This window comes from Dasypus novemcinctus, chromosome 9, assembly GCF_030445035.2.
Source record: "Dasypus novemcinctus isolate mDasNov1 chromosome 9, mDasNov1.1.hap2, whole genome shotgun sequence".
Classification (NCBI taxonomy): domain Eukaryota; kingdom Metazoa; phylum Chordata; class Mammalia; order Cingulata; family Dasypodidae; genus Dasypus; species Dasypus novemcinctus.
In genome coordinates, this window is record NC_080681.1 from 88,280,177 (window position 1) to 88,299,170 (window position 18,994).

The 18,994-nt window shown below is 39.5% G+C and overlaps 1 protein-coding gene across 2 annotated transcripts in view; it reads left to right on the top strand.

The window, feature by feature from the left end:
- The window catches only part of ZSWIM5 (zinc finger SWIM-type containing 5), a 281,381-nt gene that overhangs the window by 218,399 nt on the left and 43,988 nt on the right, over positions 1 to 18,994 (top strand). For both annotated transcript variants that reach the window (XM_023589595.3, XM_071217489.1), the window contains 2 exons: positions 11,518 to 11,666; positions 12,387 to 12,537. In XM_023589595.3, the coding sequence (XP_023445363.2) occupies positions 11,518 to 11,666; positions 12,387 to 12,537 (300 nt within the window). The remainder of the gene's footprint in view (positions 1 to 11,517; positions 11,667 to 12,386; positions 12,538 to 18,994) is intronic.

Consider the following 18,994-nt stretch of genomic DNA (forward strand, 5'->3'; position numbering starts at 1 on the left):
TGGCTCACTGCATGGACATTCTCATGGGCATTTGGCTCACTGTGCCGGCACTCATGAGGGCACTCAGCTCACCATTTGGACATTTGGCTCACCATGTAGGCACTGGTTTGCTGTGGAGGCACATTTTCTTTTTCTTCTTTTTTACCAGAAGGCCCCAGGGATCAAACCCAAGTCCTCCCATATGGTAGGTGGAAGCCCTATCACTTGAGCCACATCCTCTTCCATCAATAAATACCTTGACACTGATGAAAATGAGAACATAACCCATCAAAACTTATGTATGGGATGCAGTGAAAGCAGTGCTAAGAGGGAAATTTATAGCTCACCGCCTATATTAAAAAAGAAGAAAGAACTAAAATCAATGACCTAACTATACAGTTGGGGAAACTAGAAAAAGAACAGCAAACTATTCCCAAAACAGACAGAAGGAATGAAACAACAAAGATCAGAGCAGAAATAAATGAAATTGAGGGGGAAAAAACAAAACAGAGTATTAACAAAACCAAAAGTTGGTTCTTCAAGAAGAATAACAAAATTGACAAACCCTTAGCTAGACTGACCAGGAAAAAAAGAGAAAAGATGCAAATAAATAAAATCAGAAATGAAAATCAGGACATTACTACTGACCCCACTGAACTAAAAGAGATCATAAGATGATACTATGAACAACTATATGCCAATAAACTAGACAATGTAGATGAAATGGAAAAATTCATAGGAATATAAGAACCCCCTACACTGACCCTAGAAGGAATAGAAGACCTCAACAAACCAATCACAAATAAAGATATTGAAATTGTCATCAAATAACTCCCCAAAATGGAAAGCCCAGGACCAAATGGCTTCACAGGTGAATTCTGAAAACAGAGAAGACTTAAAACCAAACCAATCTTTTTTTAATTTTTAAATTTTTTTTATTTCTCTTCTCTTCCCCCCAACCTCCCCATTCTCTGCTCCATGTGTCCATTTGCTATGTGTTCTTCTGTGACTGCTTCTATTCTTATCAGCAGCACTGGGAATCTATGTTTCTTTTTGTTGTCTCATCTGTTGATGTCAGCTCTCCGTGTGTGCAGCACCGTTCTTGGGCAGGCTGCACTTTCTTTCGCGCTGGGTGGCTCTCCTTATGGGGCACACTCCTTGTGTGGGGGGCTCCCCTATGCGGGGGACACCGCTTCGTGGCACAGCACTCCTTGTGGGCATCAGCACTGCACATGGGCCAGCTCCACATGGGTCAAGGAGGCCCAGGGTTTGAACCGTGGACTTCCCATGTGGTAGGCAGATGCCCTACCCATTGGGCCAAGTCCACTTCCCAAAACCAATCTTAATCAAACTCTTCCTGAAAAATTGAACAAGAAGGAATGCTACCAAACTCATTCTATGAAGCCACCGTCTCTGTAATAGCCAGATAAAGATATAAAATAAATAAAATTAGAGACCCATTTGTATAATGACTATAGATGCAAAAATCCTCAATGCATTTTAAAAAATGCAAGGAATGCTGTTAACAGTTTGATATGGTTATGAATTCCAACAATAGATATTGGATTATGTTTGTAATCTGGTCTGTACCTGGGCATGATTAAGTTATGATTAGGGCTTTGATTGGACCATGTCATTAGGGCATTGAGTTCCCATCCCTTGGGTGGGTGGGGACTCACAGATAAAAGGCATGGCAAAAGACATAGTTAGATGATTTTGGTTGTTGGAGTTTGATGCTGAAGCCTTAAGCTGGAGCCCCAGGAAGTAAGCACACAGAGGAAAGAGACGCAAGCCCTGGGAAGAAAGGAACCTTGAACCCAGAGAGAAGCAAGACCCTGGAATGGAGGAACCCAGGAAGCTGGAACCTTCACAGGAAGCTGCCATCAGCAGCCATCTTACTCCAACATGTGAAAATAGACTTTGGTGAGGGAATAACTGATGCCTTATGGCCTGGTATCTGTAAGCTCCTAACCCAAATAAATACCCTTTATAAAACCAACCAATTTCTGGTATTTTAAATCAGCACCTTTTTGGCTGACTAAACAGAATTTGATCCTGAGGAGTAGGGAAGAGTTTTGGAATTACTGAAATGCTGGAACAGTTTTATAAATGGGTAAGGGGGTTTTTTTGGAGGAATTGTGAGATGCTTGATGGAAAAGGCCTAGATCACTTTGAAGAGACTATTGATAGCAATATGGATGCTAAAGAGACTTTTTATGATGCCTTAGAAGTAAATGATGAAACTATTATTGAAAACTGGAGGAAAGGCAATCTGCATTTTAAAGTTGCAGAGAACTTAGCAAGATTAACTCCTGGTGTTTTATGGAAGGCAGAATTTGAAAATGGCAAGCCTGAGCACTTAGCTGAAGAACTTTCCAAAGTAAACCCATAGAATGTGGCTTGGCTTCTGCTTGCAGCTTATAGCAGAATGCTAGGTGAGAGAGATATACTGAGGACTAAACTGTCAGGCACAAAGGAAACGACACTAATTCTGGAAATTCCAAGCCTCTGGAAATCAAGCTCCCAGAAGAAAGTGCCCTATTGGAGGACTTAACTAAACTTGGAACTTGTAAATCAGGATTGAAGATGCAGTTATGTCAGAAAGACTTGTGGAAAATCTTACTGTCTGATGCGTTGGACCCCGGCTTCCTACATGCTAGACCAACAGACTTTTTGAGAGAACTGTATGAACAAAACCACTATTAGCTTGGACTAAAAGGGACATGGAAAGGAGAGATTGAAGAATAAACAGCTTCAAGAGGAAAACCATGAAAGCTGAGATGTGGAATTAAGACATCTCCTTGGGCCAAGAGAGGAACCCCATCCATGTGTACAGAGAGGGTGAGTTTGCCCCAGCAGTTGAAGAGGGTGGATGTTCCTGTCAGATGTTCTGAGAGAGTTTTGCTGCCCCAGGGCACAGGGAGAGTGGAGCATATTCCCCAAGGATTAGGATGGTTAAAGTCAGCACCCCACAGGTCTGAGTGGGGTGGATCTGTCCCCCATGGATTAGGGAAGGCCGGATGGCCAACTTGTTGCTCTGAGAGAGTTGAGTCTGTATGCCAAAGGTTAGGGGGAATGTTGTCTTCATGGTACTGGGGGCTTAAAACTCTAACTCAAAGATTGGGTAAGTTATGACAATCACCCCAACACTCTTAGAGGAAGAGGTTTGGAGCTTGGTTGACACCCAGATGCTTGATGAGGATGGAACCAAGAAAATGGTCATTGGGCAAGCCTGTGGAAAGGGTGGTTTCCCATAAGGCCCCAAGGAGAAGAAACCATCATCTTAAGAATGACTCTCAGACTTTGAAATCGAATGGAGGATGCCATGCAGGCTTACTGAATTGTAGAGGACCCATGACTCATGTTTCCCTCCCAGTTTCTCCTTATTATCATGAAAATGTTTATCTGTTCTCTGTCCATTTGTGTATTTGAAACAGATAAATTGTTTTGCAAGTTTCAGAGGTCTATAGCAGACAAGACTGTGCCCAAAGACAAACTGTATTTCTTTAAATTGATTATGATATGATTTAATACTTGCATTGTTACTGATTTAAGGTTTTTGCAAATATTGTAATGTCTTTTTGGAATTCAGAGGGTGGAGTGTAGTAGTTTGATATGGTTATGAATTCCAAAAATAGATATTGGATTATGTTTGCAATCTGATCTATACATGGGCATGATTAAGTCATGATTGTGCCATGTCATTAAGGTGATAAAAGGCATTGCAAAAGATAGAGTTGGAGGATTTTTGATGTTGGAGTTTTGATGTTGGAGTTTGATGCTGAAGCCTTAAACTGGAGCCCCAGGAAGTAAGCTCACAGAGGAAACAGACGCAAGCCCCAGGAAAAGAGGAACCCTGAGCCCAGAGAGAAGCAAGACCCTGGAAGCAAAGACCCCAGGAAGCCTGAACCCTCGCAGATGTTGGCAGCCATCTTGCCCAAACATGTGAAAATAGACTTTGGTAAGGGAAGTAATTTACACTTTATGACCTGGTATCTGTAAGCTCCTACCCCAAATAAATACCCTTTATAAAAACCAACCAATTTCTGCTTTTTTGCATTAGCACCCCTTTTGCTGACTAATACAAATACAAAAATGGTTCAACTGATCATCAGCGTAATATACCACATTAATAAATCAAAGAAGAAAAATTATGTGATTATTTCAACTGATGCAGAAAAGACACTTGACAAAATACAGCATCTTTTCTTGATAAAATACTCCAAAAGATAAGAATTTGAAGGAAACTCTCAACATGATAAAGGACCTATATGAAAAGACCACAGCTAACAATGTACTCAATGGTGAAAGACTGAAAGCTTTCCCTCTAAGACCAGGAACAAGACAAGGATGCCCACTGTCACCACTATTGTTCAATATAGTGCTATATATAGTGCTAGAGGTTCTAGCTAGAGCAATCAGGGAAGAAAAAGAAAGAAAAGGCATCCAAATTAGAAAGGAAGAAGAAAAACTTTCACTATTCGCAGATGATATGATCCTATACATCGAAGGTCCTGAAAAATCTACGACAAAGCTACTAGACCTAATATACAGGTTGAGCAGAATGGCAGGATGTAAGATTAATATGCAAAAATCAGTAGTGTTTCTACACACTGGGAGTGAACAATATGAGGAGGAAGTCAAGAAAAAATTCCGTTTACAATAGTGACTAAAAGAATCAACAATTAGGAAAAAACTTAATCAAGGACATAAAACACTTGTATTCAGAAAACTACAATGCATTATTAAAATAAACCAAAGAAGACCTAAATAAATGGAAGAACATTCCTTGTTCATGGATTGGAAGATTAAATTTTGTTAAGATGTCAGTTCTACCCAGATTGGTATACAGATTTAATGCAATCCCAATTAAAATACCACCAAACTTTTTTAAAGAAATGGAAAACACAATTAACAAATTTATTTGGAAGGGTAAGGGACCCTGATTAGCTAGAAACATCTTAAAAAGGAAGAACCAAGTTGGAGGACTGTCGTGTCCATTCTTTAAATCATATTACCTAGCTACGGTGTTAAAAACAAAAAACAAAAAAACAGCATAGTACTTGCATAAAGATATATATAAAGACTAATGGAGCTACATTGATGGTTCTGAAACAGACCCTCATGTCTATAGTCAAATGATTTTTGACAGGACTGTCAAGCCCATGCAGCACCAAGAAATGGTCCTGGGAGAACTGGATATTCTTAGGCAGAAGAAAGAGGGCCCCTGTCTCACATCTTATACAAAAATTAGCTCAAAATCAAGCTAGAACCATAAAACTCCTAGAAGAAAATGTAGAGAAATATCCCTAAGACCTGGTGGTAGGTGGTGAATTCTTAAACCTTACACCAAAAGCATAAGCAATGAAAGAAAAAAAAATGGATTAATGGGACCTCCTCAAACTAAACACTTTCGTGATTCAAAGGACTTTGTCAAGAAGGGTAGCCCACTCAATGGGAGAAAATATTTGGAAACCACATATCTGATAAGGGTTTGATTTCCATGCTATATAAGGAGATCATACAACTCAACAATAAAAGAGCAAGCAATCCAATTTAAAAATGGGCAAAAGTCAGAGAGACAGATAAAGCAGATACAACCCCCAGATATCGGTTCCTTCGAGGGCTAAAGAGACCCATGGGAATTATGGTCATGGCCGATGGGGTTAACTACCAGGTCAGATGGCCCCTTTTTGGAACTGGTGTTTATGTGTGATGAATCTGGACTCAGATGGGATCTTCCTTCATAAGACTTTCATGCTAATGTGCTGGAGGTGCAGTTAATGTTGGGGTTTAAGATATATTTAGGGGATTTGAATCTCTGGACTGACAATGTGATAGCCAGGTCCTGAGCCTCAACAGACTCCAGCACCTACAATATGATGTATTGGACTTACCACACTCAGCTAAGATGGAGTTGAAGAAGGACAACCACCACACCATGGAGCCTAGAGTGATTACAACTGAAAGTGGGAGGATTGCATCCAACATCCATGTGGAATCTGAGCCTCCTCTTGACATAGAGGTGCAATGGACACAACCAATCCGATGTCCACATAGAAGAGGTGGCATTGGATTGGGAAAAGTGGACATGGTGGCTGATGGGTATGGGGAAAGGCAGGAAGAGATGAGAGGTGGAGGCGTCTTTGGGACATGGAGCTGCCCTGGATGGTGCTTCAGAGGCAATCACCGGACATTGTAAATCCTCACAGGGCCCACTGGATGGAATGGAGGAGAGTATGGGCCATGATGTGGACCATTGACTATGAGGTGCAGAGGTGCCCAAAGATGTACTTACCAAATCCAATGGATGTGTCATGATGATGGGAATGAGTGTTGCTGGGGGGGGGGGGGAGAGGTGGGGTGGGGGGGTGGGGTTGAATGGGACCTCACATATATATTTTTAATGTAATATTATTACAAAATCAATAAAAAAATAAAATAAAATAAAAAATAATAAAAATGGCAAAAGACTTAAATAGATATTTCTCCAAAGAGTAGATACAAGTAGCAAAAAAGCATATGAAAAAAAGTGTTCAATTTCATAGCTCTTAGGGAAATACAAATCAAAACTACAATGAAATAATAAAAAACAAACTACAATGAAATATCTCACACCTCATAGAATGGCCATGATTTTTTAAGAAACAATAAGTGCTGGAGAGGATGTGGAGAAATAGGAACTCTCCTTCACCATTGGTGGAATATAGAGTGGTACAACCTCTGTGGAAGACAATTTGGCAGTTCCTCAAGAAACTAAATATAGACTGCTATATGATCTGGCAATCCCTCTACTAGGAACATATCCAGAACTGAAAACAGTGACACAGACATTTACACATCGATGTTCATAGTGGTGTTCACAGTTGCCAAAAGATGGAAAGAACCCAAGTATCCATCAACCGATGAATGGATAAACAAAATGTGGTATATACATACAATGGAATACTATGCTGCAGTAAGAAGTGAAATTGGGGCACATATGATAGCATAAATGAGTCTTGAAGACATTGTACTAAATGGGGAAGGGGAGATAAATAAATAAATCTTTTTTAAAAATAAAATAAAATAATAGGGGGTATGGAAAAAATATACCAAATGTATACTATAGACCATAGTAGTAATACTCTGATAGTCTCTTATAATATGTAATAAATGTACCAAAACAATGTAATGTGTTGGTGGAGGGGTGTTGTGTGGGAATTCTGCACATTGTGCATGATTATTTTGTAAGTTCACAGCTTCTTTAATAAAAATATAGTTTTTGAAAGAAGAAATTTCACCTGGGAGTTAGTGAGGGACAGCTGGAGAGGCCAGTTTGTCAATCCCAGGCTTAGTTTATCTAGTTAAAGCTATCCATTCATTCATACAAGCTGAACCCTAATCTATTATCTGACCTTTGATTATTGGCATTTCTCAAAGATTAATCTTAAATTTTCTCTTCATCTTAGGCCATGTTCTCTCATAGCCAGTCTCAATTGTATCCTTGACTTCAAATGTCACCTACATGCTATGACTCACAGCTTTATTTTTCTAGTCTATGTCTTCTGAGCTTTAGACTCTATATCCAAATGACTATTCCACATTGCAGAGGCATTCCAGGATCAATATATACAAACATGAACTTATGATCTTCTCCCCCAAATTTGCTCCTCTTCCTGTGTTCATCTCAATAAATAGACTACCAGCTAGCCACTGACTCATGATAGAAACCTAGTAGTAATCCCTAATACTTTTCTCTGTCTTACACTTCCACATGCATTCTATTCCAATACCTGTTAGTTTTATCTCCTAAATAAAATAGAACAATTTTAAATTTCTTGCTATTGAAACTCCCAGACCCTAAATCAAATTTCTGTAATCTCTCATCTAGATTGCTACCATAGTCTTCTAACTGATCTTTCCATATCCAGTATTATTCCCCTCTATTTCATTCTCCACTCAACCATACAAAGTGACTTTTCTACAATAGCAGATTTTGTCATATCACTTCTTGCTTAAAACCCTTAAATGGCTTCCTACTGCTCTTAGGTTAAAGTCCAAATTTCTTATCATGGCCTATGAAAACTTTCATGAACTGACTTTAGTCTACACTTTTATATGATATTCACTGTCCTTGGAATATTTTTCCTATTCTCCCTTTTATTATGGTTCCATTTAATTACCAAAAGTAACTTATGACTTCAGGCTTTTATGAACCAAAAATACAATAATATTCCCCCACTCTTTGCCAGGCTAACTCCTACTCATTCCTTGGGTCTTGGCTCAGATGTAACTTTCTCAGGGAAGCCTTCTTTGACCCACCTTTCTGTCCATGAAAATGTGTAATTATTTGCTTAATATCCCTCTCCTCAGCTAGTCTGCTTTGTATATCACTCAGTAGCCAGTATTTGGCACAAGTTCAGGAACATAATAAACTCTCAATAAACATTAGTTGAATAAATGAAAATGTACTCTTAGAAAATCTTCCTTGGGGTTACTTGCCAATTCACGCTTTCCCACATGACTTTGATTCCCTTGTGAGCCTTTGTAGTTTATTACCTAGATGCCCCCCAAATATTGACTTATTCCCTTTTTTGCTACAACTACCTGTTTTGTCATCTCATTTTCTCATCACTGTGGATCAGCAAGCATTTACACAATTTACCTTCCTTTCTTACCTATCAAATAAAAAAACTCTTTTGAAGTTTTAGGTGAAATTTTGCTATTAGTAACTCTCAAGGCTTTGCCGTATCCTAACTCTATACCAGCTGTTTTCTGTAGTTGGTATACTAGGTTTATAAACTGTACCTTATTTCTTCCACAACCAGACCCCAAAGATTCTTCAGTTTTCTTCATAACCCTTCAAATCCTTGAGGGTATGTTGCTCCACATTTCCAGGCTGTTGATTAAAGTGCCTCTTGGGAGGCTGGGTCTTACTTCTACTTTTTTCATATCCTAATTGAACCACTCAAGGGTGATCAGAACTGTTATTCAAATAATCTCTGCCCTTTGCTCCTGAAGCACCATTTCTGCCTTTTTCTTACCCCCGCCCCCCATCCTTCAGTCCTTGGTTTATACCTAGTTTATCTCAGCTTTATCCCATGGAGCTACTGAAAACTTGAATCTTTAGAGACTCTATAATCTGTGTTTTTAATATAAACCCCAAGGGATGATGACTCTGTTTTACTCATTATAGGAGAAGTACATTATTGTGACCAATGTCATATTCTATGTAATAGAATAAGCCAAGAAAGGATGGAATTTGTCTATCTCAGACACTATACAGCTTACATTCAGGGAGCCTAAAACCAGCCGGTAGCTCACAGCCTTATGAGGCTGGCAGCCTCAGAAGTAAGAGCCAAATATAGCCTTGCAGTTAAGAGAACAGGTTTTGGAAAGAGAACAGCATATACATCCAGCTCATATACTTTTCATCTATTAAGTTACCCTGCCTAAGCTTTAGTGTCTCGTTTTAAAATTAGTATAATGATACCCCTGTAAAGCATTGTTACGAGAGTTCTTTGGGATTTATTCAACAAATATTTATTGAGCACCTACTATAGGCCAGGCACTGTTCTTCATGTTGGGAACATACCTGTGAACAAAATTTCTGCCCCCAAGGACCATAGATTCTAGTGCAGATATACAGAAAATGCTTAGCTTCTGGCAAAGTACGAAGCACTCAATAAATTGTTGTTACTAACAAATACATAAAGATAAGGAGTATATTTGCTTTGCTTTGCCACTTTCAGGATATAAAAGAAGTATAGTATATACTATTTGCCCACCTTAAGCTTAAATCTAGGTGGACAATGAGGCATATATTTGTTTACTCTTACATATTAACTCAGTGCTATCATGGGCCAGGTGCTGTGAGATGCAAAAAAATGAATCCTTATCCTTAAAAAAATGTGTTTAGTTGGAAATATATGAGAAATGCACAATTCTAATATAAAAAAATACAGTAGGCAATTAAGAGAAGTAATACTAAAGTGCTATGAAGATTGTTACTGTTTCATTTGCTGAGCCTGTGAGCATAAGATGGGGACATACTTTTGAGGAAGCAGTGGGATATATGGCTAACTTGATGAGGTGGTAGTAAAGAAGAGCCCCTTCTGCCAAATGAATTAAGCAGTACATGAACTGAGCACTGTTAGCCCCTCTGTATACTTATTTTATTGTATTCATTTCTTACTGTGGCCAGGACTTTAGAGCTGAGACAATACTGACAATGATAACTGTTGATATTTGGCTGGAGAACAGGTTGGAGTCAGAGAGACTAAAGTAAAGGGAGAAGCATAAGTAAAGTCATAAGGAAATGTGGTTGACTTCTGGGGACACTAAGTTTCTGGCTGAAGCACAGCATAAGAATAGGGATGGCAAGGCAAGAAATGAAAGTTAGGGCCTGAGCATAGAGGGTCTTAAATGCCAAGCTAAGGCATTTAGACTTACACTAGCAAAAATAGTGCCTCACTGAAGGCTTTTGAGCAGGGTAGTGCTATATCAGATCTGTGTTTAGAATAAAAAGTTTGAAGAAAAATAGCAAGTAGTAGATACCATTTACTGGCAGATCATGTGTGTTAATTAGTATTCATGGAATGAATGAATGTGTGAGCTCTCCTGACTCCTTGGAGAATAAATTGCACTTTAAAAAAAGCTTAGCAGAAGAGCCACTTTGCTGTGCAGACCTAGGTTTCATTTAAGCAGGACATAGGAAGACAAGGAGAAAGGTAGACTGATTAAAATATGACAAGAATTTGTTACCTTTTGTATGACTACCCTAATGAGTATTGACTTATGGTCTATTGTCACTTGGAGGCAGGTTTCTAAAGATTTGTCACAGGATCCTGTCTATGAGAGAGTAAAAGAAGAAGATTAAGTTTTCATTCCACAAACATTTCCTGAGTGCCTGTTATATTACCAACACTACACTAATCCATCTGTGAAGAAGGAGGTGACAGACTGCTAGGGAGAAGAACATGTAAATAACTACAACACTTGTTGTCAAGATGAGCCCAGATATGAAAGATACTTTTGGAGTATAAATTTATAAAATTATATCACCCAGTATGCAACTCTGCCTATGCTTCAGGTGGCAAATTTCTAGATGTTTAGAAGTGTTGAATCCACTGGAGAAACTACAGTTTTATAGTGAACTTTAAAAACAGGATTTATGTTCTCAGAAAGTACTTTGATTTTGAAATAATACTTTTACATTAAGGTATGTTTGAACTCCATAGAAAAAACAAAAAGAAGAAAAAATAAATATCACCCTTCTAGGAAAAAAAATATCATTATTTTCATGTTTGTGTGTTTCTTCTATGCTTTCCCCCCTAAGATGGTATTTTAGGCCTTGGAAGAGGGTACAACTGAGACCTAAGTGAACATGAAGCTATAATTAGATTTCTTATATTAACCCAGGACCCCACAGTTGACAAAGCCCAGATTGAAGCAGAAAGTTCATCTGTGTTTGAATATGCTTCCAAACTGTTCCTTCTGTGGAATGTGTAGCATGTGAACTCAGAGGATTCATTTCATTGTTACCATTTCTCACAGGTGCTCCTGACCCCACAGCTGGGGCCAGCATTGATGATGAGAACTGTTGGCATTTGGATGAAGAACAGGTGAAAGAACAAGTGAAGCTCTTTCTCTCCCATGGGGGTTACTATGGCTCTGGAAAGCAGCTCACCTCAATGTTTGCTAAGGTAAGAGATGAAGAGGAATTTTTTTACTTTCTTAGGTAAACTTGGCTCACCACACTTCTGGCTTCATGCACTGTAGCCAGCTTATTTGACCTAGCTGTACTGAATGCTTGAAACCTAATGAGAAGGCAGACCAGAGCAGACCTATGCAGGTTGCATCCTAGGAACCCTACTACCTCACCTTGGTAGTCTGTGCTCCACTACTAAGGGGTAGTATTGCTTCTGCTCCACTCTGTAAATTCAGGGGTTCTTAATCAGGGATATGTGAGCTCGAATTGAAATTCAAAAACACATTATTCTTTTGGGGACGTGTTGGTGCAGGTGTGATATATTTAAATAATACACAGTATAGTGTGGACTTAGTAGGGGACCCGTGGTTTTTGCATGACAGGCAAAGGGATCCATGGAACAAAAAAGGTCAAGAACCCCTACAATGAATTAGCATGACTTTTTGCTTTGAACCCAAGGCTAACTGCTGAGACTTTAAAGGCTAGAATATCAGCAGTGTCCCTAAGATTTAATATTTCAGAACTGGGGGCTTTCATGCCATGCTTTCTTGATACATGTAGAGAACTTGCTTACAGAGCAAAGTCCTGCTTTCTGGCTCTTTGGACATGTGTTGTGCTCAGATGCTTCGTCTTCCCCTCCCCTTCCTTCCCTCCTTCTCCTCCTACTTTTTTATGCTGTGTAGTCACCAACCCCTTGCCCCTCCTTTTACATCAGGTTCGAGAGATGCTACGGATGAGAGATTCTAATGGAGCCAGGATGCTGACCTTAATAACCGAGCAGTTTATGGCTGACCCACGACTCACACTCTGGAGGCAGCAAGGAACAAGCATGACAGACAAGTGCAGACAGCTCTGGGATGAACTGGGTAAGTCCTCTTCACTCAGACTGTTAGTGAACACTTGGCATCAGTCATTGCACAGACCTTGTGAAGAGGACTTTAACGCAGGCAGTAGAAAGAAGATTTGGACTCTAGTAAGGCCATTCAGAATAGTTCTGAACTTTACTTATATTGCTTCTCACAGCTTTGTGCTTTGCTATTGACATCAGCATTCTGTTCCAGATACTACCACATAGAAGACTTTGCTGAGAGAAGATCTCCGTCCTTGGCTTCCATCACATAGCACTAGCTTGCCTTTCCAACAACTTATCATTTTCACTTTTGTCACTGTCCCTGTGTCTGCTCTTCTGTATCACTCCTAGCCAGACCTCTTAGACACAGGGCAGTTTCCAAGATTTGGGCCTTTATTCTTTGCTCTTTCTTTATATTCCTTTGAGAAATGTTTTTATAATTATTAATGTCATGACTTCGGAGCTTACCTCAGTGGTGACAACTTTTAAACCTCAACCTCAACTTCTTTCCACTCCTCTGAGCTCCAGTTCTACATTAGCAGCTGCCTATTGAACACCTCCACTGAAACATCCCCTGATCCCCTCAAGCTTGAAAAATTCAAAGTCAACTCAGATCTTTCCCTATAATAAATGTTCCTCTGCCTCTGGCCTTGGTACCACCATTCCTCATTTTTCCTTGTAAATGACTTATTCTGTTGTCATCCAATCATCAACTTCATTTGATTTCTCAACCTTCAAAATACAATTTAGTATCTGTTCCCAATTTTTTTCCCCCATTGCCACTGTTGGTTGAAGGTCTTGACGTTTTTAGATTAGAACCGAGGCCTCTTTAATTATCTTTCTATTCTAGATTCTTCCCCTTAGGATCAGTCCTCTTTGGTCATCATTCTATTATTCCCCTGCTTCAAGGCTGGTTTGTAATGCTGATACTCAGCTCCCCTCCCTGTTTTCAGAATCTTCCATGCCCTGTATTCACCATCTAATCACAGCACTATTTTGGGGTTATACTGTAAAAGTTATAATATGGCAGCCCCCACCCCAGAAAGCTATAACAAACTTCAGTTGGATGGAATTAACCTCCCATGGATCTTAGGCAGTTCCTTAGTCCTGTTCTCCTTTTGCTTTACTTTTTATAGATGCAAAATAGCATAAGAAAAAAACTGAATCTTGGGATTTTAGTGAGTTCTCCAGGACTGAAGCCCCTGAAGCATATATTTATAGGTTTAGGGCTAAAAGCTTTGGAGGTGAGGCTTAGTGGGTTTAGTGGGTTTAGAACTGTATTTGCTTATTCTGGAGCTGGTAAGCCTGTTTTTTTTGGTTTAGATTTCAATACTTTTGATGTCACCTGAAGCACTAATGATTTTGGAGGTTTTTTTTTTTTTTTAATCCCCCCCCCCCCCCGTTGTCTGTTCTCTGTGTCTATTTGCTGCATCTTGTTTCTTTGTCTGCTTCTGTTGTCATCAGCAGCACGGGAAGTGTGGGCGGCGCCATTCCTGGGCAGGCTGCACTTTTCTTTTGCGCTGGGCGGCTCTCCTTACGGGTGCACTCCTTGCGCGTGGGGCTCCCCTACGCGGGGGACACCCCTGCATGGGGCGGCACTCCTTGCGCGCATCAGCACTGCGCATGGGCCAGTCCACACGGGTTAAGGAGGCCCGGGGTTTGAACCGCGGACCTCCCATGTGGTAGACGGATGCCCTAACCAGTGGGCCAAGTCCGTTTTCCCTTGGAGCTCTTTTTAATAGTGAATAAGCTACATTATTGAAGATTATATGCCAGTCCTTATGTTAACAATTGTACTCATATTATTTCATTTAATTCTCATAACAACCCCATGAGGTAACTCTGTTTATTGCAAAGAAACAGAGATAACTCTGGTTACTTATAGATATGGAATAAAATTAACAGTTTTAGAAAACTGACACAATCGCACCTTCTGAAGTGCAGGAATGTTGCACTATTAATTTTCATCTACCAGTTCAACCAGTTGTGCACAAAGTTATATGATCACATGACACAAACCACCACAACTTGGGAACTGCTTTGAGATTCCCCAGAAGGAACTGTGCATGTGGGCCCCCTTTCAGGGTAAGGTGTTAGCATCTGCATGTTTAAGATGTGAAAACTGAACTCAGAAAAGTTAAATATTTTGGTCAAAGTCACAGGTTAATAAGTGGTGGCTCTAATCTGGAATCCTAACCTGTCTGACTCCAAAGCAAACAATTTCTTTAACATCTCCCTCAATTTCATATTTTATACTTTTTTTTTTCCAAAGTGTTTTTTTCTTAAGAATTTGAAATTAGCCTTCTTGAGAGAATCAATTTCATCTGAGACCTCAATCTCTTGGAATAATTTCTGTGCCATTTACAGGATTGGCGGTGGATCTGGAATTGGCTTTTGGGGCAAAAGTGAGTGGGCAGAAGTAAACAGAGCTGGTTCCCAATGCTTTTTAAGCTCTTGACATATACTTGGGTTCATTATGAAAAGTTCTTGCTTTTGACATTTTGATATCTAAGAAATTACTATATCAAACTATCAAGAAACTCTCAGCATTCTGTTAAAACAATGGTTCTCAAACTTTAGTTTGCCTCAGAATTATCTGGAGCATTGTTTAAACAGATCTCTGGGCCTGTTTTAGTCTGCTAGAAGCTGCAGAAAGCAATATAGCAGAAATGGGTTGGCTTTTACAATGGGGGTTTATTGGCTTGCAAGCTTACAGTTCTGAGGCTGAGAAAAGTGTCCAAATCAATGTATTATCAGGTCATGCTCTCTCCCTGAAGACTGGCTACCTGTGATCCTGGACTCCTCTGTTATGTGGGAAGGCACATGGCAGCACCTGCCAGTCTCTGCTTCTTCTCAGGGCTCTGTTGCTTTCAACTTCCGGCTGTTCCATCTGTAGTTTTCTCTCTCAGCTTCTGTAGTCATCTCTCCATACTTTTGTGGGTTTCTTTCTGTGCTTCTGTGGGTTTCTATCTGTCTGTCTCTCCCTATTCATCCCGTTTATAAAGAACTCCAGTAAGAGGATTAAGAACCACCCTGGGTCATGCCCTACTGAAGTGATCTAATCAAAAGGCCCTTAACTGAAGTGATCTAATTTAAAATATCTCACCTACATTGGGTTCACACCCACAGAAGTAGATTTGCTCTAAGGACATGATCTTCTAGGGTCCATCCAGCATCAAACCATCACAGGGACCCACCCCTAGAGTTTCTAATTCAGTAGGTGGGCCCTGATCATTTGCATTTCTAACAAATTCCCAGGTGATGCTATTACTGCTAATCCAGAAACCACCCTCTGAGAACCACTGCCTTAAGGGAAGCCTTATTGGGTCAGAAACTAGAGCACAGTGCTTTCACACTTCCCTAAGTACTCTAAGGATTCCTTACTAGTTACTCACCTGAAGAGGGGCTAGTCAGGGTTTATAGGAATTTAAAGGATTGGACTCACTGCTTTCACTTCCTGAGCTAGACATCATCAGACATAACATTACTTATCTCTCTACCTACATATCTATTAACCTATCCCCATCTGTACCCATATGATTTGCCTTCTCTTCTATTAGAATTCAGTAAGTGTCTCTGCTCCCCTAAAAGGCCATTCCTTACTACATATTTGCTCTGGATCCTATTCCATCTCATTTCCTCAGAACTTTTTCCCTGCAGCTATCTCCTTTCTCTGGCATCATTTATTTCTCCCTCTCTGCTGGATCACTCTCATCTACATATATGTTCTGATTTCTTCAATCTTAAAAAAAATTCCTTTGGCCCTTCCATCCCCTTCAACTATTACCCCATTTCTCTTCTCCCCATCAAAGCAACACTTCTTGAAAAAAGTTGTCTGAAGTCACTCTTTCCATTTACTTACCTCTGTTCTCTCTTGAACCCACTCCAGTTGAGCTTCTATTGCTCACTGCTACCATTCCACTGAAGTAGCTCTTGTCAAAGTCACCAGTTCACATTGTTAGACAGTCACTTCTCATTCCCATCTCACTTGACCTCTTAGCAATTTTCAATAAAGTTGACCATACACTTCCTGGAACTTTTTCTTCTCTTGTTTTCTGTAATCTTGCCCCCTCTTGGATTTCTTTCTAAGTTCCTGGCTACTTTCTCTCAGACTCCTTTGCAGGCTCCTCTACCTTTCTTCATCCCTTCTAAATATTAAGTACCCTGAAGCACTCTCTTTCCTGTCTATGTTCTCTAAGCAATCACATTCAGTCCCCTGGTTTCAAATAACACTCAGATGCACATAAGTCACAAATTTATGTCTCCAACATTGACCTTTCTCCTGAGCTCTGGGGTTTGTTGTTGTTGTTGTTATAGACACCATTCCTTTCTTTGTTAAACATACCTTGCAAGTGAAAAATATTACAAAGTTTGTTTTCTTTTAATCCTTTCTCCAAAAAGTAGCGTATTATTTGAATCTCACTGCTGAAATGCTCAGTAGCATCTGAAACAGATAGGAGTATATTTGCCTTTTTGAAAACCAGTTTCTATTGGCTTAGTTTTGTTTTTGTTTTTGTTTTTCATTTTATTTCCCAAACACAATGCAGAAAATTAGAATGAGTTGGAATGGGGGAAAAAAGGAAAACTTAAAGAGTTGTGCAAAAGGTTCTTTCTTGTTCCCCTCCCTCCCACCACATTTAGAGAGGCCATTCCCCATCCCACCTCCCTGCCCCCCACCTCCACCCCCCCAACCTATTCTTCGACCTTCACCAGGGCCCACCCATCATCCTATCTCCTGTCCAGGCTTTAACAGCCAAGAGTCTGAAGAGAATAGGAGTACTTAGCCCAGGCTGTAGAGAAATTGGACCTTCGAAGGAGACAGACTGAAACAGCAGCCTTTAGGATAGTCAGATGAGATCTGAGGGAAGAAGACAAGATGTGCATGATATCTGAACTTCTTCACCAAGAAGATACGGGAAAATTCTGGGGCCTGTAGATCACAAAGGGAGCGCTAAACCAACAACCTGGGGCATTCACTGGTTACTCTCAAGGGCTCAGTAGTTGATTGTGAGGTGAATCTTGGTGCCAACTGCCCACAATTTCTGAGAAACATCTCAAACTTAACATGAGCATCACGGAACTCTTAATTTTCCCTCTAAAACCTGATTTTCCCCTTGTTGCACTCATCTCAGTACATAATATCAACGTGTATCTAGGGAAACAAGAAGAAAATCTAAGAACCATTTTTGGAGAACTGAATGAGATAATGTATATAAAGTGGTTCAAATAATGCCTAGTCCATAAAAAGATAAAAATGATAGCTGTTATTATTTTATTTAATATATATTAATAATAATTATGTAATTTTTTAGTTTCTATAGGAGGTAATCTTGGTTCAAGTTTTTTACTTTTTAAGTTGCAGGAAAATGTGCTTTTGGGTATTGGTAACAATTTCATATGTACTATTATAGTCAGACAACTGCAGGGTTTTTTGCTTTAGCTCTTTCTTAGAGGTTTGACAGTCTCTGAGTAGTTTGGAAATAAATTCATAAAGACCTAATTAATAAGTCAGAAAATTCATGTTTAACTTACAGGTGAAAATGTACTCACTTTCTAGGAATTCCCTTCTTGCCTAGAAAATAGAAACTCCTAGATGACTAGATTTATTAGCACCCCATTTCTTTACCACTTAAGCACATCTCAACTCACCAAATCTGTTTTCCATTCCTATTATCCTATTGAGTTTGCCATCCCTAAAGTAACCAAAGTCCTACTACTTGCTAAAAGTAATATAGCCTCTTTTGGTCCTCATTCTGCTTGTGAAAATTTAGATGGAAACCTCTTCTTAAACTACTTAAGGTGCTACAAAATAAATGTTTTTTCACTGATATTGACTTTCTCCTACATTAGACATTGCTGATCAGTTTGTATGACACAAATTTCTCTCTCCTTTTCCACCTCTCTGATATTTTTTTCTCTTTTGCTTGTTTCTCTTTTTCTACCCCTACTAAGTATTGGTGGTTTCTCAAGATTCTGTCCTTTGCCCTCCTCTTCTCTCATCCTAAACGATCAGGTCATTCTTACCTTTTTGTTTGTCAGTAGGTGGGGCTCTTTTCCTCCCTATACTAATTTCAGGAGAAACAGCTGACGATGTAAATGCAGCCACCACAGTGGAAGAATTACAATATGAAGAGAAACAATTTTCTCATGAGGTTTATACAAATCTTTTGGATTTTCAAATAACTATGGCAAGGAAAGTAGCTCTTTTATGATCAGAGTATTTGTGCATTCTTCTTACTGCCACGCTGATCCAAACATTTTTTTTACCTCCTGCACCTATATAGTAAGGATTTTCTGCTATCTGATGTTCATAAAAGGCACTATAATTGGAAAGGAATTAGCAGTCCCTGTAGGACTGAAAGTCAACATCCTAGATTATAAAAATTTTCTACCAAAAGAAAAAAAGTAGATTAAATATCCAAAGGGATTAAAATTACCCCTGAGGACATCTTTACTTTTGTTTATCCTCTCCC